This window comes from Mesoplodon mirus, assembly GCF_964341445.2.
Source record: "Mesoplodon mirus genome assembly, chromosome: 18".
NCBI classification, from domain to species: Eukaryota; Metazoa; Chordata; class Mammalia; order Artiodactyla; family Ziphiidae; genus Mesoplodon; species Mesoplodon mirus.
Genome location: NC_138994.1, coordinates 10946502 through 10972924, shown reverse-complemented (window position 1 = coordinate 10972924; position 26423 = coordinate 10946502). Strand labels below are relative to the sequence as shown.

Below are 26423 nucleotides of genomic sequence, written 5' to 3'. Positions count from 1 at the left end.
ATTGCTTTCTCCAAAGATGCTGTCTAGTGTCTCTTGTTACTTGTCTTAAAAATAAGCAGCAGTGCTATTTTATTTTATTTTTTATAGTGTATTTTTCATTTTTTTGTTTTTTCTAATTTTTTATAGTGTATTTTTCTTTTTTATTAAACATTTAGTAGATACAAAATAATATTTATAAGTTATGTATAAAATATAAACAATAGCAATTCAATAAATAACTGCATACCCACCATCCTTTAAAAAAAAAAAGAACACTTCCACTACCTTTAAAGTACCGTGCGCACTTCTTCCCACCCCAGCCTCTTAACACTTTCTTTGCCAGCTTTATTGAGATATACTTGACATATAACATTGTGTAAGTTTAAAGTAAACAACATGATGATTTGCAGTAATGCTATATTAAAAAACACCTGTGCCTCTACTAGCCAAGAGATGGGAGATCCTCCTGACTTATTTAGTAGCCCATTCTGAATCAGGAAGTTCCATTCTGGGTGTAACTTGATTTCCTATGCATATGCCTCATACTCTCAAAGCAGTTTGAGGCTGGGGACCCCATTCTCCATTTCCTGAGATCCTTTCCATCTTGGAGAAAGCGTTCTGTGCCTGTGGCCATGGAGAGGGCTTCTATAGTTAACTGCCGTGGCCGATGCCGGCTGTTTTCTGTATCTAATGAGCTTTACAAGTCCTCAAATTGTGGTAACAACGGGACCTGAGCCGGAGGGTCCTTCCACATCCCGGAGTGCAGGCCTCCTCATTACCTCTCCCAGCCTGAGTTTTCTCGCCCACTTAGAATAGAGTTAAGCCTGCATCCAGCTTCCCTGTTAAAATACAGACTTCTTCGATCACTTGAATAGAAACCTCTACTGTGGTCTGAGACCGCCCCCCCCAAGGAGACTCTGTCTAACCGCAGGCTGCTGTGGTTCTTTCGAGCAGAGCCTCTGACCTTGGACGTGGAGTACACTGAAGTGGAAGTGACCGCCCCTGAGCCTCACAGAGGTAACACCATCACTCAAGGGATTCCCCACGTTTTACTGTCTGCTTGGGTGTAGATGCCAGGGTGGGCTGTGCTGTGGCCCCCGGCCAAGAATCTAGTCACCCTCGTCTCTCAGAAGGGAGGTGGTCAGCAGACAGACGGGCTGGACATGCCCAAGGCAGGAGCAGTGACACCCACCCAGGTTTGGAGGTGTAAAATTTCATTAATTATTATTTATCATACTACTAATGATGGCTGTGTTTTATTGAGCAATTACTAAGTGCTAAGAAATGGGTCTGTTGAGAGACTCTTAGCAGGCAGCCTCACTCCTGGGTGTTTGGGCATCCTTCCAGAGGTAGCCCCCTTGCCCCAATCCAGCACCTTCCTTAAAAAGTTGCTTGCAGACTGAGCTTGTATAAATGAAATGTGCAAGGGGATGAAAGGGCTTGGCTATTTAAAGGGACAATTGGGTAAAGGCTTTTGAAAGCACAGACTCCCTCTGCATGTAAACAGTGGCACCATCATTATGCTTCAGGCTTTGTTTTTATGTGTGGTTCTCTTGGGCACGCTGCCCTGGAGAAGGCCCCTAGCTCTGGTCCTGCACTGGGGAGACTGACTCAGGGTGGGTCAGTCCACAGCAAGCACTAGAACGTCAATCTCAGCTGCTTCGGGCACCGCCAAAAAAAAACAAGCACATCCTCCTAAACCTCCTTAGCTCCCCCAGAGGCTGCCACACAAAGGAAGCAGCCACCCGAGCCTTCCTGCCCTGCTGGGAAGCTCGTTAGGGCTGTTGCTGTGCATCCCCCTTCCTGCTGAGGCTGAGGCCAAGCTGCGTCCACTCAGCCTTGCAGGCCCGGGGCTGCCTGTATAGCCTAAGCCAGAGCCACGTGGTGATGGCATTCTCTTGTCACCTCTTGCTCCATGATCTGGAAGGAGTTTGGGGTTCCTTCCTTCTTCCCTTGCTTAGCACGGTTCCAGGTACCATGTCCGCAGATATGTCCATGGAACCTTCCAGGCAGGGCTGTCCCCTGTAGCCCCTGGGGCTGGGTGCTGCACAACAGGGCCACCATGCCCATAGTCTGCAGTCAGCATGGCCCCTGCAGTTGGTACTGCCTGATCTGCACCACTACACAGGGCGTCCCAGTTCCAAGTCTAGACTGGACGGGGCAGGTGTGGGGGCCACGGCCGGCGTGAAGTTCTCTTTGTCTTTACTTCACGGTAAAGTGATTTGCTTGTTGGGTTAGCAAATGATGGGCCCATGATGGACCAGCCCCAGTGCAAGCAGCAAAGGTACATATGTGGTCCCCTTCTCGTGGAGGTGTAGCCCCTGAGGGAGTCAGGAAAACAAGGAACCGATGAGTCAGAGCTTGCAGGAAGAGTGGGGTGTGGTGGAAGGCCTGAAAGGTGATGCCTTTTCTGGCTGGGTGGTCCCAGAAGGCCTGTGTGAGGGGTGGCAGGACAGTGGGTGGTGGCCTAGAGCTTGACTCATTTAAAGACCTGAAAGGAGACCTTAAAGGATCCTTAAATGACTCTTTCTGGTCCTTAAATGTCTGCAGAGAGGGTGAGAGGAAGTGGAGGCAGATGAAGCTGGGAGGACCAGGCGGGGCCCAGGGACTGCAGGGCTGCTGGGGTTCTCTTTTTGTTCTAGTCTCAGTGGACTGGGAGCCTTTGGAAGCCTTTAGGCAGTGAAGTGACAAGTTCCAACTTCCTTCTTTTAAAAACGATCCTTGTGGCTGATGTGGAGGATGGATTAAAGGGAACAAAAATGGAAACCAGGCAAGAGGGGATGAGGATGGTGCCAAAGTGCTGGCAGTGGATAGATCCTGGATATGTGTTACAGACAGACCGCAGTACTGGATGAAAAATTCGTGGCCAGGATGGGAGAGACAGAATGACTACATGTTTCTCGACCGAACAACCGCATGGATGGTCGTGATGCCTGCGATTGGGAGGCACAGGCTCATGGGGAGCCTGGTTCGGTTGGGTTAAATTTGAGAGCCCAGGAGGAGACAGCGCAGGGGTCTTGGTGCTCAGAACCAAGTGTGGGTGGGCTCTGGCCGACGGGACTTTAGGGCGGTCCTCGCCAGCCTTCCCTGGTCCAGCCTGAGCCCCTCCGTCACCATGCATCGTGGGTGCCGTCCCACAGGTAACAGCTTACTTCCTCCTAAGGGGGCTTCAGACTTGGAAGGAACTGGGAACCACAACAAGAGGGCAGGGCTGAAGGTGTGTGGGAAACCCCGCTGTCCTCCATGCCCCACTGTGCTCAAGCAGAGAGCGATTGCCCTGGGTTCTGGCCTCACGGTTCTGATACCTGTCCCAGAGGGCCAGGCCCCACCCTTACCCTGCTGCCGGCTGGGCCCGGGCGAGGTGGAGTTATGAGGGCTGTACGTGAGGCTTGGAAGGCTTTGGATTGAAGGAAACTGAAGCAGGAAGAAGGAAGCAAGGTTTTGTCCTTGGAAAAGCATCCGTTTTCCATTCCTTTGGGGATGTTTCCACGTTAGCAGCGTCTGGTTTTCTTTTTCTTGCTTGAAGGTGGGGAGCGGTTGAAGGGAATAGAGAACCCCTGGGACCGGGCGAAGCAGGGGTGTTTTCCTTTGCCAAGCTCTGTACCTGCAGGGTTGTAACCAGCCGGGTCACCTTTCCCCAGTTTGCACAAAGGTGCTGAGTGGGCTGCAGGGGCCTCGGCAGGGCTGGACTGAAAGTCACTTGGATGGAAATGGAGAGTTTCTAGAGGATTCAAGTTGTTTTCTGGACCCAGCCTCCTTGGCAGCTGAGGGACAGTTGGGGAGAGCGGCCTGGCCCAGGATGCTGTCCCCCTGTTTTCTCACGGGTGGGGAGTGGGGCATTACTAGGTGAGGGCAAGACTTTGTGGGTTCGAGGCCAGTGGTGAGTCAACTTGACCTGGTCTTGGCCAACCCAGTTCCCTGTCCTCAAGGCCTCCCTCCTCTACAGATGGGATGGAGGAAGGAATGGGGACCATGTCCAGCTCTAACCGTGGCTGGCAGCTGACCAAGTGGTCACTTGGAGGTGGAGGAGGGGTGGGAAGGAACTCGTTAAATCCCGGTTTGCTGCATGTTTGCTCTGAGACTAATTGCTGGGAAAACCCCATGACGTTGAAGCCATCTCTTTCTCTGTTAACAGAGAAAAACAGAAGCCAAAACAAAGCCCATCCGGAAACATCCCTGACAGCAGAGACAAACAGCCTGCTGGCCTGGTTTAGTCATTAGCAGGCAGCTGCTGCCTTGGAGCAGCGGGAGGAGGGGCACTCTCAGTGAGCTGCAAACCCCGTCCCCCTGGCCGGGCGGAGCCAGGAGGGCAGTGGGGGAAGCTGCTGGGCCAGCTGCAAATCTGGCAACTCAACCAAGAAGTGAAACCATCCTGCTGCCCTGGCTGATACACAGAGTTATGAGGTGAAAGGGAGTTGAGTGCAGCTCCTTGGGTCCAGAGGGTGTCAGAGCGTCCCCAAGGTGACCAGAGGTCTACCGGCCACCCCTTATGTGCCTGGGGGCGGTGGAGTTCCCAAGGGTGTCCAGGGCCCCAGGCTTGGCCGCCCAGTCCCTCCCCTCCATTCCCTCCGCTCCATTCCCTCCCAACGCCCCCAGCTCTCATTGTGAAGGAGGATGAGCTGGCAGGGCCCCCAGTGTCCTAGAGCGTTTGTCACAGCACTGTTTGCATACCATCCGCCCCACAGCCGGGAGCTTCCGAAAGCTGGAGCCAGGCCCGCAGTCACCTTTTCCTCTTCCAAAGTGCCCAGCACGCGATAGGTGTTAGGACCGTGTTGAACGAGTGACTTGCCCATGCCTGACATTGAGCAAAGAGTCCCTTAGTGATGCGGTAGGACCCCCATTAGACTGGGGAGTTGCTGGAGCTTCCCCCTACACCTTCAGATCTGGTGCCATGGAGAGTGGAGAGTGGTGAGGGCATCTCTGCTGTCCTCTTAGAGAAAGGCAGGTGTCCCAGCAGGGGGTGCCTGGTATCTCAGCCACTCTGCTGAGTACCAACTGCTATTTGGTGCCCTGGGGGGAGTCGCTACGATGCCTTCTGTAAGGTCCTGGCACCCCAGGTGCCCCAAGTACAGCTGTCTATCTGAACTGCCACCCAAGCTTTCTCCTGCCACTTAGGTCATGACATAGGAACCACGACCACTTAGTGTGTGATGAATGACCGTGATTTTAATCCTAAGACCTAAAACCTCAGGAATCAGGCTGATCATGCCAAGAGCTTCCTGAAGGTTGGAAGTCTGAGACAGAGACGCCCGCAGGGACGTTGACTGTTGTCTTCACTGTCCCATCAACCTTTACAGGTGCCCCAGGCAGCCATGCAAAGTCTGGGATCGGGAGGAGCACAAGACCCGGGCGCTGTCCTAAAGGGCGTGGGGCCCGCCAGGGGAGACGCTTGTGGGGACAAGTCGTGTCAGTGTGCCGTGGGCGCCCACGTAACTGCCCAGGGCACAGGGAAGGGGGCAGTGTGTCAGAGAGTATGTAGGTGTGTGAGGGTATGTGCACCCAAGTGCAAGAGCAAAGCTTGTCCTGGGGCTTGGAGGATGAGGAGGAACGGGGCAAAGCAAAAGGGCCATGCAGACAGCGGAGGAGTGTGTGCAGGACCAGGGCGTGAGAGAGGGGAGCCTAGTGAGTCAAGGGTATCTTGGTGTAGTTAGAATCCGTGTACGTGCCCTGGCCATCTGCCACGGAGGAAAACGACATCCACGTGGCACTGACCATGGCGGCAGGAAGCATCACCCAGTCTGGGGTTCCGTTTCCCAATTTATAGAGGGAGAATGCTGGCCACACGGCATCAGGCACCTTTCTACAATAAGGCTTCCTGGTCCTTTGTGCAGGTGAGAGGGAAGTGGTGGGCTCCATCCCCTGAGGGTCGTGTGTAAGTGCATGTAGACGCACCATGAGTGTGTGTACGTGTGTGTATACACAACCTGTGTGTGTACGTCAGCTTAAACAGACGGCTGTACAGGGGCTCTGTCTCCCAAACCACTGAGTCTCCTCTGGGTGTAATCCACACCCTAAGTGGGTCATCTTGTCTGCTGTTCAGAAAGGGTCCAGACCAGAGGATCTGAACCCTGTCTGCATATTAAAATCCCCTGGGAAGCTCTTAAAAACACCAACACCAGGGCCCACCCTGGACCAATTCAATCAATCTGCAGTGAGGCTTGGCTTAATGACATTTGAAATCAACCAGCCCAGTTGTCTAGAGTTGTAAGTGGGTCCCAGCTTATCCTTAGAGTCACAGATGATACCCAGGCTCTAACCCAGACCTTGGGTGATTGGGAGACCCTAACCCAGCCTCCCGGGAGGGGCTGGCAGAGCAGCTGGACAGAGGGACACAGTGGCAGAGGAAGAAGGATGGGGCCACCGAGCTGGAGGCTACAGGTCTGTGCTGGGGGTACCCCTACCTGCGCCCCCTAGGTCCAGGGGTCCCACAGCGACCTGTTGGCCTCATACTTCCAGGCTGAGAGTGATGCTGGAGGGACCATGATCTTCTAAAGCTGGGAAATGGCCCGGGCTCAGTAGTGACAGGGATTCCAGGGGCTCCTGGAGATGGGCACTCGTGGGGTGGGTTAGTGGGGTACAGCCTTGCCTGGGAGCCTCTGACATTTTCCTGCTTCAGCAGTGAGCTGACCTGGTGCCCAGAGGCAGTTGTTGACCTGCGCTTGGTCCCTTTCCAGGTCTGGGAACAAAGGGCACGGAGACGGTGTACAGTGAAATCCGGAAAGCTGACCCCGGTGAGTGAGGCCCCCTCGCTCCCCCAGCCGGGTGTTGGGGGGAGGGCACTTCCCGCAAACTCATCCATGGGGTCTTGGGAGTGGGCAGGGGAAAGAAGGAGCCAAGGCGGCCAGAAAGGGTGCCAGAGTTGTACCAGAGTTGTTAACCCTCTCTTCCCCACCACCCTTAAAAAGTGGCCACAGGTGACGTGTACTAATTATTTAGTCGGTGAACACTTATTGAGTTCCGGATGCATGCCAGGCAAGCAGAACCTTATACCTTCACACCCAACTAACGGCCAGGTGGACCAAAGCGTGTCCTGGCACCCCTGTGTGCTTATGAGATGCCCAGCAGCGTTCGGGCACTCCTGACCCCAAGAGAAGCAGCATGGCCCTGCCTGTTCTCAGGTGCCAGCCAGGGGCCTCACCTGCTCCTCACCCAGGCCCTGGTGCCCTGGGGCTCCCGAAGCTCTTAGGCAAAGTCAGTGCTTTGCTTTGAAGACGCTCAGTAGCTTCGGCCTTTCTCTGAGCACACCGACTCTAGGGAAGGGTGTATGGATCTGCTTCCGCTTCCTTTGATTTCATCCCAGACCCCACTTCATTTCCCATTTCCACTGCTTCCTCATGGAGAGATTCCCTGGGACTGAATAGACATGGAACTGGGGATGCTCCCAGCAATCTCATTTTTTGTGTAATTATTCTATTCTATTCTCATGAAATGAAATCCACAAAGACCACTTTTATTTATTTTTTTTTTAAAGGAAGGATTCTTTTTTATCTTATTCTTATTCATTTTTGGCTGTGCTGGGTCCTCGCTTGCCGTGCGAGGGCTTTCTCTAGTTGCAGCGAGTGGGGGCCACTCTTCATTGCGGTGCGCGGGCCTCTCACTATCGCGGCCTCTCTTGTTGCGGAGCACAGGCCCCAGACGCGCAGGCTCAGCAGTTGTGGCACACAGGCCCAGTTGCTCCGCGGCATGTGGGATCCTCCCAGACCAGGGCCCGAACCCGTGTCCCCTCCATTGGCAGGCAGTTTCTCAACGAATGAGCCACCAGGGAAGCCCCCACTTTTATTTTTTTATCTGTTTTTTTAATTGAAATCAAGTCAATGTACAATATTGTGTAAACTTCAAGTGTTCTACATAGTGGTTTGGCATTCGCATACATTGTGAAATGATCACCACGATTAAGTCTAGTAACCATCTGTCCCCATACAGAGGTATTACAGTATTATTAGCCATATACCTTATGTGATATGTTATATCCCCATGACTTATTTTTTATATAACTGTAGGTTTGTTACCTCCTAATTCCCTACACCTATTTCGCCCATCCCCCATCCTCCTCCCTTCTGGCACCAACAGTTTGTTCCCTGTATCTGAGTCTGTTTTCACACAAAGACTACTTTTAAATTCTGAAAATAAGTCACAACCCAAAGGGCATAAACATTCCAGGGGGAAAATAGTCACTATGCAGATATCTTGCTTTGTACAACAAACCTCTACTTAAGTGGAGTCTTTGAAAGGGAATTATTAAAACAGGCTGGAAAACTTTGATAAAGCCTGGCTACCCCAAGGTAGCCAGGTGAAAGACCAGATTATAGAGAGACCCAAGCCCCAACTGACACCTAATGGCCCAGATAACACAGTGGGAATGCCCTGGCCTGGGAGTCCGGAGCTGGCTCTAGTCTTGCCCTGGGCCAGGCACTAGGGCTCAAGTTCCTCATGCATTTTTCAGCTAAAATGGATTGAATGCTCACTGTATGGTAGGGGTGATACACTGACTGCGTGCTTCGAGTAAATGGCACCATCATTCTGTGGACCACCATCTGTGGTCCACAGACAGGTAGCAACGATCTCAGGCCCAAACCAGACTCACAGGGTCAGAATCTCCAGAATCTGAACTCCAACAAGGTCCCACGTATTTCTCTTCTTTTCTTTTTTTAAATATTTATTTATTTATTTTGGTTGTGCCAGGTCTTAGTTGCGGCCTGTGGGCTCCTTAGTTGCAGCACACGGGCTCCTTAGTTATGGCATCCAAACTCTTAGTTGGGGCACGCATATGGGATCTTGTTCCCTGACCAGGGATCGAACCCGGGCCCCCTGCATCGGGAGCACGGAGTCTTATCCACTGAGCCACCAGGGAAGTCCTTGTCCCACGTATTTCTGATGCTGCCAATATTAGAGAAGCACTGTCTTACCTGAAGAGCCTACTTGTTATCTGAACTAGGAATCACCCCTTAATTAATCTTTTTAAAAGAGGTATTTTCATGGGTAGAGCAGAAACTCAGCCCCATGGAGAACTCGACACTGACAGAATGATAATTTGAAAACCATTTCCTGGGGAATTCTTGGCTTCAGTATCTCATTTTGCATTCTCAGTCTATTCAGAGCTAGCAAAACGCAAATTTAGAAACAGGCTTCCTCTGTTCTTCCAGTGTAACAGAAAGCTGAAGCTCAGATCAGGTTCAAGGTTGGTCCTGATGGATAATTGTGTAAAAATGCCCCCTTTGCTTTCCTCGTGGTGGTCCCTGAGATGGTTCGCTTTCAGTAGCTTTGGTTATGCAAAAACTCAGGTTTATTAAGCACTTGCTGTTTGTGCTAAGTGGTCTATATTACATTATCTCTTTCAGTCCTCCACAGTAAATCCCATTTTTCAGATGAGGATACTGAGGCATAGAGGGCTTAAAACAGTTCCCCATGGTTAGGGTTAGTACACCAGAACTGGCCCACCCCAGAGCTGGATTCCATGCTCCTGATGATTGAGCTGCCTTTGGTTTTGGGGAACGGAAGCTGGTGAAGTGTGGAGGCCACAGGGAACCCCGGCTACAGGAGGCCTGGGGGCTGTGGCCACCTGAGGCCACCCCTGGAGGCCCCATACAGTTGGTGAAGGCCACGGCCCAGTGTGGATTCCAAAGGGCTTGTGTTAGGGACCCTGCAAATTAGCCTGAAAAAAGACAGATTAACAAGAAAAAAGCAGTGAGAGTAACTCGGTGGAGTGGGGTGAAGGAAGCTCCCGGAAGCCTTCCTTCTGCATCCGTTGATTCTCATTTGCCTCTAGCTCAAAATAACCCTTATGCCAAAGTGGCATGTTTTGGGGTGGCATATTCTGGTTTTCCACTCTGCTTCAGGGTAGCTGTTCAAGTGGGTTCTCTCAGTGTCCCCAGGCTCAGGTTCTAGATGCCTGAGTCCTCAGTCCCCGGCTGTTGGAAGCTGACTGCTCCCGCTGGCCTCAGGCTGGAACAGACCACAGGCACCATAGAACCCAACCCGGTAGGGGTTTGAGGTGGTAAAGAGCCCTGTTTTGCTCGGGGATATCTGAGCCCCTGTCCTGGTGCTGGCACTTAACAACTGTGCGACTTTGACCGAGAGGCCTGACCACTCTGTGATGACTCAGTTTCTTCATCTGTTAAATGGCGATGGGATTAAATAAGAAAAGGGGATGAGATGGCGCCAGGGGAGATGGTTCCATTTACTCGAAGCACACAGTCAGTGTATCACCCCTACCATACAGTGAGCATTCAATCCATGTTAGCTGAAAAATGCATGAGGAACTTGAGCCCTAGTGCCTGGCCCAGGGCAAGACTAGAGCCAGCTCCGGACTCCCAGGCCAGGGCATTCCCACTGTGCTATCTGGGCCATTAGGTGTCAGTTGGGGCTTGGGTCTCTCTATAATCTGGTCTTTCATCTGGCAGCCAGCTCCTGCCAGATAGGTAGAGGGAGCCCTGGGTCTTATAGCCAAATCCACATTGCTGCTGCAAAAGCCAGCGTCCTGGAAGCCAAGGGAGTTCCTGTTTTTGAGCGTTTCCCACTCAGCTGCTGCCCAATGGGAGGAGGCTGCAGACCTTGGTTGATTCCTCTCCCCTTTTCATGTTTTTCCTCTGTCAGCCACTCAGAACCATCATAGGGCTGATGGAGGCTCTATTACTATTCCTGCTCTACAGCTGGGGAAATGGGCAGAGGTGAAATAGCGTGTCCTGGTCCCAAGGCCAGTGGTGGCAGAGCAGGGACTGAGTGCGGGGAGCCTGGCTGCCGAGTGGCGCTCTTCACAAGCCTCATGTTTCCCCTGTGTGGCCGAACCAACTGGTTTCCACTTTCATCAGCCTAATTACAGGATCCAACTCTGTCTACTTTAGAAGTTAAGAGTAACAGCCTGGTATGGTCTGGGTGAGCCTGGGTGAGTCATGGAGCCTCTCGGGACCTCGGTCACCTTCTCTGTGGAATGAGGGGCATGGGCTCGAATCTGGATCAGGGGTTCTCCAGGTTGGTTACAATACAGGTAGACTGGCACCACCTCTGATTCAGTAGGTCTAAGTGAGCTGAGAATTTGCATTTCTGACAAATTCCCACATGCTGCTGCTGCTGCTGGTCTGGGGACACACGATTAGAACCATTTTCTAGGTGCTCCGAGTTCCCTTCTGACTGTACCACTCTGAGTTCTGCTGTGCTTCTCGTTTGAAGGGGTAGGGTCTTTCCTACTCCCCAGCAATCCTGGAGGGATCGCTTCAGCTTGGCCGGCAGAGATAACCCAGAAACACTGCGTGTGTGTGTGTGTGTGTGTGTGTGTGTGCGCGCGTGCGTGCGTCTGTGTGTCTGTGTGTTGAGGGGAGGGTGTGACCCACAATAAAAAAAGGCCCTTTGAGGGTCTCTGGGCTGGTCCGGGAGCAGGCTGAGCACAGGGCTGAGTCTTTTTTATTTTTATTTATTTTTATTTTTTATTTTTATTAGTCTCTGCTTTACAACAAAGTGAATCAGTCATACATATACATCTGTTCCCACATCCCCTCCCTCCTGCGTCTCCCTCCCTCCCACCCTCCCGCAGGGCTGAGTCTTACCTGACTTTTCCTTCTTAGGTTTTTGTGCTTCCCCACCTTAGTTTCTCAGTTCCCCATCATCTTCCAACGAGCAGCACTTCAGGGCTGGCTATTTTGGGAAATGGCTCACAGGGCGTAGTTCTGGCTCTTAGACCCCCTTTTTCCCCTGAGTGATGCAAAGGAAAACTGCTCCTCTAGATAAGCAAAAGGGCAACAGGCAGGCCTGCCTCCAAGGAGCAGCCCCAGGCGGGGCTGGAGAGGGTGTCAGGGGATCTGGTAGGCCGTGGGAGGCACCAGGTCTTTGCAATCTTGGCTTTAGGCTCTGAGCTCAGCGTTTGTTTTTTTTTTTAAACCTGTAGTAAAATATATTGAGTTAGCCAAAAAGTTCATTCGGGTTTTCGTAACATGGAAAAACCCAAACGAACTTCTTGGCCAACCCAACACATAACACTTGCCATTTTAACCATTTTTACGTGTACATTTCAGTAACACTAAGTACAATCACATTGTTGTACGATCATCACCACCATCCATCTCCAGAACTTTTTCGTCTTTCCAAACTGATACTCCTTACCCATTAAATGATAATTCCCCAGACCCAGCCCCTGGCAACGACAACCGTTCTATTTTGTGTCCCTGTGAACTTGACTACGTTCAGCTGTTTTAATCTGTCAGATCAGGTGGTTGAATGAATGATCTTAAGTTTCTTTCCAATCATAACATTCAGAGTCTCAGCGTCCTGGCGTTTGGAAGGGATGGTCATTTGTCTATGCCTTGGTCGCTCCAGACCCGGGCTCTGGAACATGTCTGTGGTGGGTGGGGACTCAGTCCCTTCTAAGAGTCACTCCCCAGGTCCCTTGGCGCCAATCCTAATCCTCTGCCCACCTTTGACTCCACGTTTGCCCTTCAAATCTGAGTTAAGTCCTGGATCTCAGGGGCCATTTTACCGTGTTTCTGCTGCATTTGTGTCAGCCAGAGGCCAGCCTGGGTGGTTCTCTGTACTGCAAACCTCATGGAAAACACCCTCAATAGGAGACCTGGGGGTTGGTCTTGGCTCCGCCCTCATCAGGTTATAAGACTTGGACCCACCCCCACTGCTCTCCCATCAGATGTCAGTTTCCTCACAAGCCCCCAGTAAAATTCCCTTGGCCTCAGTGGAGCTGCTGCGGGGTGGACGTGTCAGTGTTCCTCAGGAACGTACGTGGCCCTTGAGTGGATAAGGGCTGTTGTGGACAGGTGGGTTCTATAAAATGAGGAGGGAGGGAGGCATCTCTTCCAACTCATTACCTCCCACTGGGTCTTGACCACAGTCATGCACATCTGCTCTTCTGTATTTTTTCATAGTTGAAAACTTATTGGAAAAAAAATTTTTCTATGCATTTATTTTATTTGTTTATTTATGGCTGCATTGGGTCTTCGTTGCTGCACGCGGGCTTTCTCTAGTTGGGGCAAAGGGGGGCCACTCCTCGTTGCAGCACATGGGCTTTTCATTGTGGTGGCTTCTCTCGTTGCGGAGCACGGGCTCTAGGTGCGCGAGCTTCAGTAGTTGTGGCTCGCGGGCTCTAGAGCACAGGCTCGGTAGTTGTGGCGCACAGGCTTAGTTTCTCCATGGCATGTGGGATCTTCCCGGACCAGGGCTCGAACCTGTGTTCCCTGCATTGGCGGGCAGATTCCTTTTTTTTTTAATCTTTTATAAATTTATATCATTTTTTTTGGCTGTGTTGGGTCTTCATTGCTGTGCCCGGGCTTTCTCTAGTTGCGGCGATTGGTGGCTAGTCTTCGTTATGGTATGCGGGCTTCTCACTGTGGTGGCTTCTCTGGTTGTGGAGCATGGGCTCTAGGCGTGTGGGCTTCAGTATTTGTGGCACGTGGGCTCAGCAGTTGTGGCACACAGGCTCAGTAGTTGTGGCTCACCGCCTTAGTTGCTCTGCAGCATGTGGGATCTTCCCGGACCAGGGATCGAACCCGTGTCCCCTGCATTGGCAGGTGGATTCTTAACCACTGTGCCACCAGGGAAGCTCCTATTGGAAACTTTAAGTTCATTATTAATACGTTGTTACAGTGACTCAAGCACAAATGACATTATGTTTCCTACTCTTAACTATTCCAACACCTGAAATATTCATTTTTAGAAAAATATAAGTACTAATATAGTAGCATGCTAGAAAATTTTGATATTAAAGCTTATTTTCCCATTGGAGTTACTTTGGCTTTTTTTTTTTTTTACGTATACATATATCTATTAGTTTTCAAATTCTTTTCCCATTTAGGTTGTTACATAATATTGAGCAGAGTTCCCTGTGCTACTATTCTATTTTGTTGACATATTGCTGAGCTAACATCTTCCTGTCCCAGCAATTAACTCAGTCTGAGGCAAGGAAACCTCTCAATCTTTGAGCTTTTTCACTTTCCAGCCATCAGATGATTCTTTGCTACATGTTCCCTGCCTGTTAGGGAGGGAAGGAGAGGGATTCTCAGAACTTGGAAGACTTTATCAGAAAGAGACCAAATTGAAGTCAGCCTCAGGAGAAAACAGAGCAAGCCCGGGGACACTGCCAGAACAGGTGGAGAAAGAGATTTTGCCCCTCACTAAGCTTCAGTTTTCTCAGGGGAATGGAGAAAATGCTGATAATTGCCTCATAATTTAGATCTGCAAGCTTAACACTTGGGTTTTTTTTAAGTTCTTGTTTCCTTTTCCCTTATTTGCCTGAGGTTAGGATTTGTCAGCAGTAGTAGCTCTAGTTATGATTAATGATATGGCTTACCAGAAACGGGAAAATGAGTCTGTTTTTGTGCTCCTCAGTAAGCAGGCATGTGGATGATCCTAAGAAGTGAGCATTGCAGGAAAGTGATCCAGGTCCCAGTGTGGTACCTTTCTCTCCCAACCCTTAACTAGAACCCATTTACTCCCACCCACCTGGTTTTGGACTTCACGCAGGATAGTCTGCTACTCAGCTGAGCTCTCTTGGTTGAGATGGAGGAGGCGTCTTTGCAGGGTTTGTCCAGAGCTTGGTGCTCTGGGTTGTGAGTTGACCTGGAGTCAAAGGCGCCCCCCACCCCACCTCTTCCTCCTCTGACTGGTGCCAACTAATTCAAGGAAAGGTTTGATTCTTTTCCTCCCCCTTGTTCTCTAGTGCTCTCCTAGTGACAGGAGCTAAAAGAGCTAAATTGTAGGTGGGTCGAGAGCCTCTCTGTAAGTCAGCTCATGGTTATCCGTGGCATACTCCTCAGCTTCACGCAGCCTGCTTGAGCCTTGTGTGAACTGGAATTCCTGGCTAGCCAGGGAAGTTTGTATCTTCACTCTGATTCAGCGATTGATGGTTTTATGGTGCTCCAGCTTATCCTGAAAGTACTTTATAAGATGGTTTGCAGTTCATCCAAAGCATAACTTATTAACATATATTTACCCCAGTTTTTAAGGCAGGAGAATAAAGCGGTTTATTATAATTAATTAGCAATGCAGTCAAGTTCTTCCCTATGAAAGAACTAAGGTCTAGGATAAGATTTCCACAGTTTAGAGCAGAGGTTCTCAATGCAAGAGACATTTGACAATGTCTGGAGACATTTTTGGTTGTCATAATTTGGGGTGGGAGGAGGGGTGCTACTGCATCTAATGGGTGGAGGCCAGGGATGCTGCTAAACATCTTAGAATGCACAGGACAAGCCCCATAACAAAGAATGATCCAGCCCAGAATGTCAGTAGTGCCAGTGTTAAGAAACTCTGGTTTGGAGGAATTCATTTCCTGTCATTCCTCCAAGACGAGAGCTGGTTTTCCTCCCTAGATGCCCTGTGCCCACCTTGGAGGTATCCTGGGCACATCCCACCTGACAACTAGTGGTTCTGGGGAGAGATGCCAAGTCCTGCTCCAGACACTAACCTATGTCTTTTGGATCAGGCAGGGCCCACCTCCCTCACTCAGCCTCCTTCTTCTGCTTTCTCTTTGCCTGGAATTCAGACTTCTGGGATACTTCTTAAGGGAGCAGAAATCCAGTATACCAAGAGTGGCTGGTCATGGAGACAGGACCAAAGAACAGAGGGGCCCTATGCCATGTCCCCTCTGGGAGGGAGAGAAGAGCACTTGAGGACCTGTCCCCACCCATCCTGTGAGGCCCAGAGCAAACTAGCCTAGTGGGCACTGCCAGCCTGCCCCCAGGGTGGCATCTCCTACCTCAGAGTGCAAGGCGGTAAAACTTGCTCCATTAAAAAAATATATGGGGGCTTCCTTGGTTGCACAGTGGTTAAGAATCCACCTGCCAATGCAGGGGACACGGGTTTGAGCCCTGGTCCAGGAAGATCCCACATGCCGCGGAGCAACAAAGCCCGTGAGCCACAACTACTGAGCCCATGTGCCGCAACTACTGAAGCCTGTGCACCTAGAGTCCATGCTCTGCAACAAGAGAAGCCACTGCGGTGAGAAGCCCACACACCGCAACAAAGAGTAGCCCCTGCTCGCTGCAACTAGAGAAAAGCCCACACGCAGCAAGGAAGAACCAACACAGCCAATAAATAAATAAATAAATTTATTTAAAAAAAAAAAATATATATATATATGGATACTACCCGCCAGATTCTGGTACCAAAAAGAAACAAAACAAGTGCGCATAACTTGGAGCTCCATCAGCATTATCAGCATACTTGAATTTTAGTATTCTGTGTCCCTGTTGCTTTAGGAAACACAGCCTGAGGCTCTTGCCCTCTTGTGTCTGATTCCAGAGCCCTTGGGGCTTTGGAGGAACGGGAAGCATGGGATCCTTTGGGTCCTCCCAGGTCAGGTTTGGGCTGGGGGTGGGGTGCTGCCCACAGCCTTACTCAATGTGTGGAAGTTTACACAATGGCTCAACTTCTTGGTCGGGCTGATTCATCCATTTGGCCTTTGACGCCTACCTCTGACCCAGCCAGGACAGAAGGGGGCCCCTTAGGAACTCCTGGCCCTGTTCCCTCTAGAGGAGACGCACAATGGAGCTGTGATAAGACAGGGTTTGAGGGGGAAGTGGACTGGTGGAAACAGGATATTTTTAAATTAGAGAAAGAAACAGAAGATTGTGACTCCCGTTGTGACAGTTGGGTCCTGAGACAGCCCAGGATTCAAAGGGACTGGGCTTGAGCTTGGGCGGCACCAAGGCCCCTTGAATTGCCTCTCAAGTAAGACTGAGGATTTGGGAGTGGGGACAGGGTATGACTCTCACCACCTTTGAGAAGAGCAACCAACCCCCAAACCCTCATCTCCTCTTGGGCCTTCCCCAGGCTTCTGTGTCTTCGGAGCCATGTCCATAGTGGGCTATTTGGGGAATCAGCCCCAACATGGAGGCCACTCCCCATTCAGAAACTCTGCTGTTAGTGGGGCCTGGTGCTGTCCAAGAGGCAAATCATAGCCCTCTCTTGCCTCTTGCCATGAAAATCATCTCTAATTAATGCAGGCGGGGTTTACGCACCTTCGACGCAATGCCTCCTGTTCTCTTCTGGACATTTTCACAATGTCCAGCCAGTCCCGGATGCACCCTGGCAGGAAGACTGTGTGGTCTCCGGATGACTGAGATGAGGCTCCCCAGGCCCTGCCCTTCAGACAGCACTTGAACCGTATATGCCAAGGGCGTTGGCCTTGTTTGTACTTTCTGCTCCGTTGATCCCACTCCTGGGAATAGACAAACTAGTGTGAAATATGGAAATTGCTTTATTCCCAAAGAGGACATTGGCAGCATTATTTAAAATAGCCAAAACTTGGAAAGAACCTCAACTTAAGTGTTGACATTTAAGTCAACAGTGGAACCAGAGATCATTTTTACCTGCTTTCTACTTTTCTGTAGTTTTCAGGTGTTTTCCCTAAACTAACAGGTGCTATTAATTTTTAAACAACTGTTTAAAATGTTAAACTAGCTGCCCGGGACTTTATATGCTTGTCACATGGAGCTACAGGGCCCAGGGGAAGCTATCTGTGGGCAAAGGAGCCGTAAACCTGGGCACCCAGTAAGCTCGAGGGTCTGGCGTCTCCTGCACCGCGCCCCCTCGCTCCCTCTTTACTTGCTCAGCTCCTGAGATGTTGGGCGTGGGCGGAGCCTATCTCGTGCTCTTTGTGTTGTTCACCTCCGTGTTATCCTTTGTTTTGCAGATTTCGTGGAAAACAGATATTCTGTAAGTACACATTTCATATGCGCTATTTTTTTTTAAAACAGTCCATCGAACAGTGAAATATTTCCAGACTCACCCAGGTTCTGCAGCCCCAGCAATGACACCCCTGGACTAGCCTCGTCTGTTTTAGACCAGGAGCCTGGGCTCCTCTGACTAGCCTGGTCATCAGGCTAGCCAGGTTTTCTAGGCCAGCTGTGGTTTTGAAATTCTCTCCTACTGTTTCCATCATTACGACTCAGCCCACTTGTGAAGGGAGAGCCTGGAAGTCCCCCGCAGGGTTGGGAATGTAGGGCTCTCAGCTCCAGATGACCAAAGTCCACATTTCCTCTGAGTCTAGGTCCTTGGAGGTGAGGCAGATTCGGGGGGTGTACTTGGAGAAGAGAAGCATCCAACAGTCACCCTCACACACCAGGCCCTCTGCTGCAGGGGACACAAGGCCTTTGATCCAGTGAGGGAATCAGATGAGTTTTCTTGGTTGAGAAAGCAAAGGGATAACAGCTACTCCAGAAGCCATGGAAAGAGAACAGAGGTGCTTTGTTCTGCCTGGATAGTGGTCTCTTCACCAAGGAGGGGTCATTTGGGTGGGCCATGAGGAATGAGCTGGTTCCAGCAGCATCCAGGTAGAAAGATCATCAGGGGCAGAGGCGTGAGGGATGGAGCAGTCTCTAGCAGCTCAGAATGGGAGCAGACGAGGGTGCCGGTGACAAGTGATAGGGGAAAGGTAAGTTAGGGCTTGCTTGGGAAAGACTCGAACACCTCATTATGAGGTTTCATTCTGTAGGAAACAGAGGATTTAGGAAGCTGCCACTTGGCAGATGGGAATGTTTAAAAGAAGTGCAGAGGCCCAAGTTCAAGTTTTGCAAAGACCCATTTTCCCCTATCTTCCTACTCCCAACCTTTTTATGAGCTACCCAGCAGCACAAGAGTTAACTAACTGGGCAGCTAACATCTTAAGAAATGAGGGATTTGTCTCTCAAACTGCTTCTTTAAGGTCTGGGAAGAACTTTTAGCAAGATTGCTGGTAGCCCTTCCAGTGGGCCCCCAGCTTCCTTTGTTTTGCCTGAGTCTGAATTCTTGTAAAACTGAGAACTCATTATGCCTTTGACAGACAGGAAGCCGCTGACATTCTTTTTATGGAGGAAGGCTATCAATTTAAGGAAAAGAGGAATGAAGTGAATGTCTTTTTCTAGCCTAAGCCACCCAGACTCCTGAAATCAGAGACTGTTGCATTGGAAGGAAAGGGGGCCCAGTTTATAGATGAGAAAACCGAGTCCTGAATTGGCAGGACAGCTTGACCAGGATCACCCAGCTTGTTAATAGCAGAGCCAGGACTAGAATCCTAGGTCTCCAGACTCCCCGGCCAGTCCACAACACAAGACTCCCTCCAAGAAGTGAGGTCACCGTCCCAGCCATCATGGCGTTGCGAGAGTGGAAAGTGAGAACTTTGCCCCATGGGCCTTGTGGGACTCAGATAAAGAGATGTTCTCCCGCTGCAATAATCATGGCTGTGTCCACCCAAGGCAGGTCTGCTGGACCTGCAGGACTGACTTATTTACTTTTTCTTCAATCCAAATGACCTGTCTGGACAAAGGCTCTGAGCTCTAGGACAGACAGCTGGCCCATGGGCCCATGAGTCTGCTTCCAGAATGCTCCTGAGAGTTCACCCGTGGCTGGTCCTGTGCCCCCAAATAATAAGGCCTTTGGGCAGGAGCACAGGGATTCCCAGCCGTTGGGGAAGGCATTTTGAATCTTTAAGGGAATGCGTCTTGTTTATAAAAGAGGCAGGTATAGTTTCCCTAATCATCAGCTGGTGAGGGTCAGGAGAAAATTAATTGAATTGCTCAGCAAGGAAATGGGAGGGGATTTCCTTCCTGAAATCAAACCTGGCGATCATTCCCAGTTGTTTAATGGCCGTTGCTTCTGAAAACATATTGGAGGAAATATCTTAACAATGAGATAGCCACTTAGCCAAATACTAATTTAGTATTGTTCGACTTGCTTCAATGGCACATTCTGACTTCATTTTTCCTCTGCCATTTTTGCCTTGTTTATAAATCGTGCTGTGGCCCAGGCAGACAGATAACGTGAAAGAGAACACCCTGTACTTAAAGGGATGAATCTGGACCTGTGTGGGTCTCAGGATCTTGGAAGGGACTTGCCTTCTTATTGACAAAAGGCAATTTCTAGTTAACAACTCATCTCCTTCCCTCCCGGGAGCCAGCAGGCAGCTGGACTGCCATGGGAACAGCCCTGGAGTTGGGATCAAGAGACTGGGGCATGAGTTCCAGCTCTCCAGCCAAGCCTAAGCTTCCCCATCTGTAAAATGGAGATGGTGATGACAACAAAAACAGTAATGTCTACCTGTTTAAGGACCATCTTAAGGGTTAAGTGAGAAGCGTGTGCAGAGTACTTTGCAGATTGCAAACTATCATATAAAAGCGAATTGATTATCTATTTTAAAGTTCTTTTCATCAAATACTCTGGCAGCATAAGGAATGGATGGAGAATTTACTTCCCTTGGCCCTGAAATGCCCCTGTCACCTGAGGGGACGGTAGCAGTTGCTTACCCAAAGCACAGGATTCAACCCGAGCCAAGCTTTGACAGGAAGCAGAGACCCACATTAAAACTTGACTTTTCCCTGATACCTATTTATTAGACATGTCACTTCAGGCAGATTTCCTAACCTCTCGGGGCCTTAGTTTCCTCATTTGTAAATTGGAGGAAATAGAACCCTCTCTCTTAGTTGTTGCAAGGATTAAGCCAGCACCTAGCACAGATCTGGTTCACTGGAAGTGCGGGTGGGGGGTGGGGGAGACATTCTAGAAGCAGGAAGTAGAGATCCCAGGAGTGTTAGAAGTAAAATGACCTTTGAGAGTGTCCACACCATGTTCTGGCCAGAAGTGGGGCAATTTCTTGGCTGTTCTTGGTGCCTGACAGCTGGCCTCTGATTTACACACAGGCAAGCACAGCCTTGGATGTGAGCACGTTAACCTTAACTTCCAAATCCCCAAGGCCTGGATGACTGTGGCCCAGCCTTTCCCATCTCTGGAGCTGGTCCTGCAGCAGCTCCCCGAGCACTCACTTCCCCTGGAGAGGGGAGCGGAGGTGTCTGGGGAAGGACTTGGTCTGGGGCCTGGAGAAGACTGGACACCAGGGTCACACACACATACACACCCCGCCACCCCCAGCTGAGCGGAGGAAGTGGAGCGAGGGTAGCTGCCAGGGCTGGCGGGCCTCCAGCCCCCAGGGGCCAACGCAGCTCTCTTGGCCTGCTTGCCTGGGTCTCTCCTGGCAAAGCAGAAGGCAGAGCCTTGGCCTTCCGGCTGGGGCCCCACAGACCTGCATCCTGTTCCGAGAGGCTCCTCAGCCCTGGCAGGACCAGAATAAAACAGGGACTCCATCTCAGCCAACCCTCAGGGAGACAGACAGCCCGGCCATGGCGTTCCCAAGACCTTGGCCAATCCCCACAACTTCTACTCCTGCCTCCCCCTGAGAGCCACCTGCAGCAGGGGGCCCTGTGCTCACAGAGGGCCCAGAGTCAGGCACTCAGGCAGGTGCTGCCTGCTCTTCTGGACTCACTGCTGCCCAGGGCCCAGTATCTCCCAGCATGCTCCACTCTTGCCCTCTTGCTCCGTCCATTCATCAAAATCCACCCCACCTCGCTGCCCAGCTAGGGTCCTCTCACCACCTCTCAACTCCTTCTGCAGTTTGTTAGGACCTCTTCCACCTTCTACTTCATGCTAACATTGTTTGTCAATAATTGATAGGATATAAAATTCTCGGGGGCAGGTTCTTGCATCCTCAGCAGAAAGAACAGTGCCTGGGTCAGACGGGGGTCCAGTCATTGATAGGTGTGTAGGTGACACAAATACCCTGTGGAGCAGTTAGAGAACACTGCAAGGCGGCATCTGGAATTTAAGAAAATTTATTTTTCACTTTTATTGTGGCAAAATATACACAACATGAAGTTTACCATCTTAACAACTTTTCAGTGTACAATTCAGTGGCAGTAAGTGCATTCTCATTGTTGTGCAACAGTTGCCAAATCCATCCACAGAACTTTTCATTATCCCAGACCCAAACTCTGTACCCATTAAGCCCTACCTTCCTATTTCCCCTTCCACCCAAAATGGCAGCCACCATTCTACTTCCTGTCTCTATGAACTTGGCTCTTCTGGGTACCCCATTTAAGTGGAATCACTTGTTCCTTTTGTGTCTAGCTTATTTCAGCTAGCATAATGTTTTCAGGGTTTATCCATGTTGAAATGAATCAGAATTTCATTCCTTTTTAAGGCAGAATCATATAATTTAAAAACATTTAGGTTTAATCATTTGAGTTCAGTCTTTCATTTTTGAAATATAAAAACAGACCTAGGTTCACCTCATGTTAGAGGCAGCAAGACACCAGGTGTCCCTTAACTTTCCTAGTCTTCCTCTTTTCTAGTCTTCCCTAGGTAGCACCCATGGGACCTAGTGCTGGGTTCACAGTGGGTGCTTGATGAAATTGGTTGCTAGCCTGATGTGCAACGTGTCTGTGGGGGAAGTACAGGCTGCAGGCCCTACAGAGCAGGTGTGGAGAGAAGGGAAAAACGAGTGTGGGCAGGAGCTGCCCCACAGGGCGGGGCGTGTCCTCAGATGACAGCACTGCTTTGCAGTTCCTTTGAGAAGTGCTTTGTGCAGGTTTTCATATCTTTCCACCAGGCCAGTCTTCAGTCCTGAAGGGTGTGACCATAGTGTGTCTTGTCTCTTGTCACTGCAGAGAACGGAAGGCTCCCTTGATGGAACTTAGGACTCCGAGAGCACACGCTCCTCCCTGGGAGGACACCCACATTCTGAGAAGAGCAGATGATTCCTGTATTCCAAGAGTTTTGTGCACTTATTTATGAACCTGCCCTGCTCCCACCGAACGTGGCAATTCCTCAGGCCAAGTCACCAGTTCTTAAATCCATCTTAACTACATTTATGTTGGGTATAAAGGGCTAACAGAGGGGCTGGTTAATTTCCCACACGGCCCGCCTCCCACAAGCCGGAGCATCCTCGGGAGTGGAGAGAAGCAGCAGGAGGTTCAGAGTAAACTGGCCACTGAGATATTTTGAAACTTGAATATTTTGTCTTGTACAGAGATCAAGAACTTTTCCAAGTCCCCTCATACACAGAAACCAGTTTCTGTTTTGTAGTCCATCTCTCCTAGCGAATGGCCTGACTTGGAGGCTACTTTTTCTCTTTGTCTTTGGTCCTTCAAGGGTCTGTGGTTCTGGGCAGTCCTTGTTCCTTGGAAGTACACAGCATGGACCAGACAGCTGCACCCTGTCCCCTCTACCACCTCACCTGCCACAGACGGGAAAACAGAGCTGCTTGGGAGCAACCCTTTTGAGATGCCAACTTGAAGATGAGGTTCATTCTGTGCAATGCCCCAAATAGAAAGTGAAGCTAGACAAAGCACAGATGTTCTTAAGCTGGTTTTCTATTCCCTTTCTTTCTTTTCCTCTACCATGCTGAAGGCCGAAGGACAGGAAGATGGTTGCCTCCAGCAAATATTTTTTTTTTTACTAGAAAAATGAAATGCCTATTTTTCTTACTAATTTTTTGTTATTTATTCCTTGCTAAAGGAATGGTCTCCCGAGGTCTTCAAATGTTTCTGATGGTGCCCTGAGTGGGTGGATGAGGGGCTGCGGCCATTCTCCGGTGGGATGGCACTAGTGAGCACACCCAAGCGAGACCCCCTCCCTTGTCCTCCTCATTGACACAGCTGCAGGGCCCCTGAGGGGTGTTGTATTAAATAAATTTGATCTTTACTCTTCACAGACTTGTGAGATGTCATCTTCTGAGAGGCCACACACGTACAGAATATCTGTTGTGCCTGGGGACTCCTCAGAGCATCCAAGGCCACAGGGAGAACCAAGCAGGTCCTATCAGCCCGCCAGGACCTCGGTGGCCTTCACTGAAGTCAGAGGTAGTCTGAGTCTCACACCCTGAGTTATTAATATCCATCAGCTGGTGCTTCACCATTTGCTTCCTAGCTGAAACCTGCTAGGCTGCTGTTGTCAGATTGAGTGAACGATAACAACTGCCCACCCCCCCCAAACCAGGATGCCAGGTTAAATTTGAATTCCAGATAAACAACAAATAATTTTTGAGTATAAGTATGGCCCATGTAACGTTTGGGACATACTTATACTATAAGAGTATTCATTTATCTGAAATTCAAATTTAACTAGGCATCTTATGTTTTATCTGGTAACCCTACTGGCAGAGCCTCCTCCCACCCCTCTAGGCCTCAGGATCCACCCTCCCCCGTGGCCTCAGACCAGACCTCCCTGCCCCACAGGCCAGCACCACCTGCTGGACCTGAAGGCAGAGGAGATCTGCGTGTGTCCTGGGTCTGCGGTGGCAGAAACTTGAAGGAGCCTCTTTGTTTCTTCATCTCTAAGATGAGGAGGTTAGACTAACGGTTCTTAACATTTGGAGGGTTTAGATTCCTTTCAAAATATGATGGTAGCTGTAGACACACACACACACACACACACACACACACAATGTTGTATCACAAAGATGCTGTACAATTTCCCAGTTTTCAGGGCCGTTGACTCAGCACAGAGACAAAGGATTGGATAATCGCTAACAGCCTTCAAGCCTGATAGTTGTTGTGTCGGTGATTTGGGGTGCACCCCGAGCCCCCGTGTCAACTCCTCAGTCCCTTGCTGCCACCAGAGGAGAGCATTTCTGTGGAAGCTGGGAAGACCCTGTTCATACTGCTTGTCACTTATTTATGGAGCATAATTGGGTCTTTATTTTTCCCCTCAGTCTATATGTCTGAGGAGCAGGCCACACACGCAGGGGTCTTTCTTTCAGTATATATATTTTTTAATTTTAAAAAATTTATTTATTTATTTATTTTTGGCTGCGTTGGGTCTTCGTTGCTGCGTGCGGGCTTCCTCTAGTTGCGGTGAGCGGGGGCTACTCTTTGTTGCGGTGCGCAGGCTTCTCATTGCAGTGGCTTCTCTTGTTGGGGAGCATGGGCTCTAGGCACATGGGCTTCAGTAGTTGTGGCACGTGGCCTCAGTAGTTGTGGCACGCGGGCTCTAGAGCACAGGTTCAGTAGTTGTGGCACCCGGGCTTAGTTGCTCCACAGCATGTGGGATCTTCCCGGACCAGGGCTCGAGTCCGTGTCCCCTGCATTGGCAGGCGGATTCTTAACCACTGTGCCACCAGGGAAGTCCCTCTTTCACTATATTTAATGGCTAAAATCTCCCAACTCTGGATGCTGGTTCCGCTGTCCTAACCTGATGCCATAACCAAACGTCTAAGCCTGAGCTTATCACGTAACAGGAGGGTCCAGTCACCATTTCCAGGAGAGGAAGGACGTTTTCTCAGCTGTGGAACTTGTTAGTTAGAGCTCCCTCTTGTGTCCTCATGTTGTAATAGCTTATTAGAGAAGAGACCACTTAGAAAAGGCAGAGTGGAAGTTTTTCCCTCTTCTGAGGAGCCACACGAGGTCAGCCACCCATTTCATGAGCACATACCGAGCGCTCCACCAGCAGAAACTGACTGACTGAACTCTCACTCCGTGACATAGACTCAAGATGGGCAAAGTGATCCCAAGGTCAACAGTAATTCATTCATGCAGTGGTTTTCTACCAGGGCGATTTTAACTCCCAGGGGTCCCTGGGCAGCATCTGGAGACATTTTTATTTGTCACAGTTGGGTGGGGATGCTACTGGCACGTGGTGGGTAGAAGCCAGGGAGGCCATTAAATATCCTACAGTGCACAGGACAAACCCCTATGACAAAGAAGTATCAAGTCCAAAATGCCAATAGTGCCAAGGTTGAGAAGCCCTGCATTGAACCAGCCAGTTTATTCATGTATTTACTCAACAAGCTTGCATCCATCCACCATGCTTTGTTTTCCCAACACTTGGGAGTAGGGAGATTATAAGAATCACATGGCCCCTGATTTCCTGTACAATCCAGTAGAGATACAGGTGAGTAGAGAGCCAGCTACAACAGTGGGACAAAGGTGGTGATGGAAAAATTCAAAGCCAATGGGGGCATAGGGAAAGGGCTCCTAACACAGACTTTGGGGGATCAGAGAGTGTCCAAGAGGAAGGTGGATCTAACCAAAGATCTGAGGGCAGGTAGAGGGTAGCAGGTCAAAAAAGTGGGTTGAGGAGCAAGGAGCATGACCAACAATGGGGGGACATGTACTAAAATCCTGAGGCAAGGGAGAGGATGGTGTCCCCAATGAATATAAGGAAGACTGCCTGTCAGCCCTATGACCCAATCAGTCCCCTTCAAAAAGCCAGCACTGTCCCCTGGGAGTTTCTGCCAGGAATCCCATTGGCCCGACCTAATCTCTGAGAGTCTTAAGAAGAAGCTTCCCAAAAGTTGCTCGGCCAGAACTCAACTCCTGAGCACAGTTGTTTTTAAGACTCTCCACCAGTGTCATTAGCATGTTGGAGAGAAAACCTCTGCCATAGGTCAGATTCTGCCCTTGCTCACCACTCTGAGGCTCAAGTAAGAAGGCGAACTTGAGGGAGGTGGATGCCCAGCAGGACAGTCTCCACAACTGGGGAACACAGGAGGGTGCGGGTAGGGCATGGTGTCTGTGAACACCCTGAGAGTGGGTGCAAAAAGTTGTGAGAGTACATGATATTCTAGGAGAGAGTCCATAGCTTTTATCACTTTCTCAGAAACATAATCCAAAAGAGGGTTAAGAACTATGAAATAATTAAAAACTCACGTGTTCTCCATATGATTTGATGTCAGTTGAAAACCCAGATAGAGGTCAGCCCATTTC

General features: G+C 50.1%; 2 protein-coding genes across 3 annotated transcripts in view; both read left to right on the top strand.

Moving 5' to 3' along the window:
- Positions 1-23428, top strand: part of PECAM1 (platelet and endothelial cell adhesion molecule 1) — a 54382-nt gene extending 30954 nt beyond the window's left edge. For both annotated transcript variants that reach the window (XM_082604301.1, XM_082604300.1), the window contains 4 exons: positions 934-996; positions 6654-6710; positions 17606-17628; positions 22386-23428. In XM_082604301.1, coding sequence (XP_082460427.1) covers positions 934-996; positions 6654-6710; positions 17606-17628; positions 22386-22415 — 173 coding nt within the window. In that variant the 3' untranslated portion in view covers positions 22416-23428. The remainder of the gene's footprint in view (positions 1-933; positions 997-6653; positions 6711-17605; positions 17629-22385) is intronic.
- Positions 1-26423, top strand: part of POLG2 (DNA polymerase gamma 2, accessory subunit) — a 209842-nt gene that overhangs the window by 111499 nt on the left and 71920 nt on the right. The window lies entirely within an intron of this gene.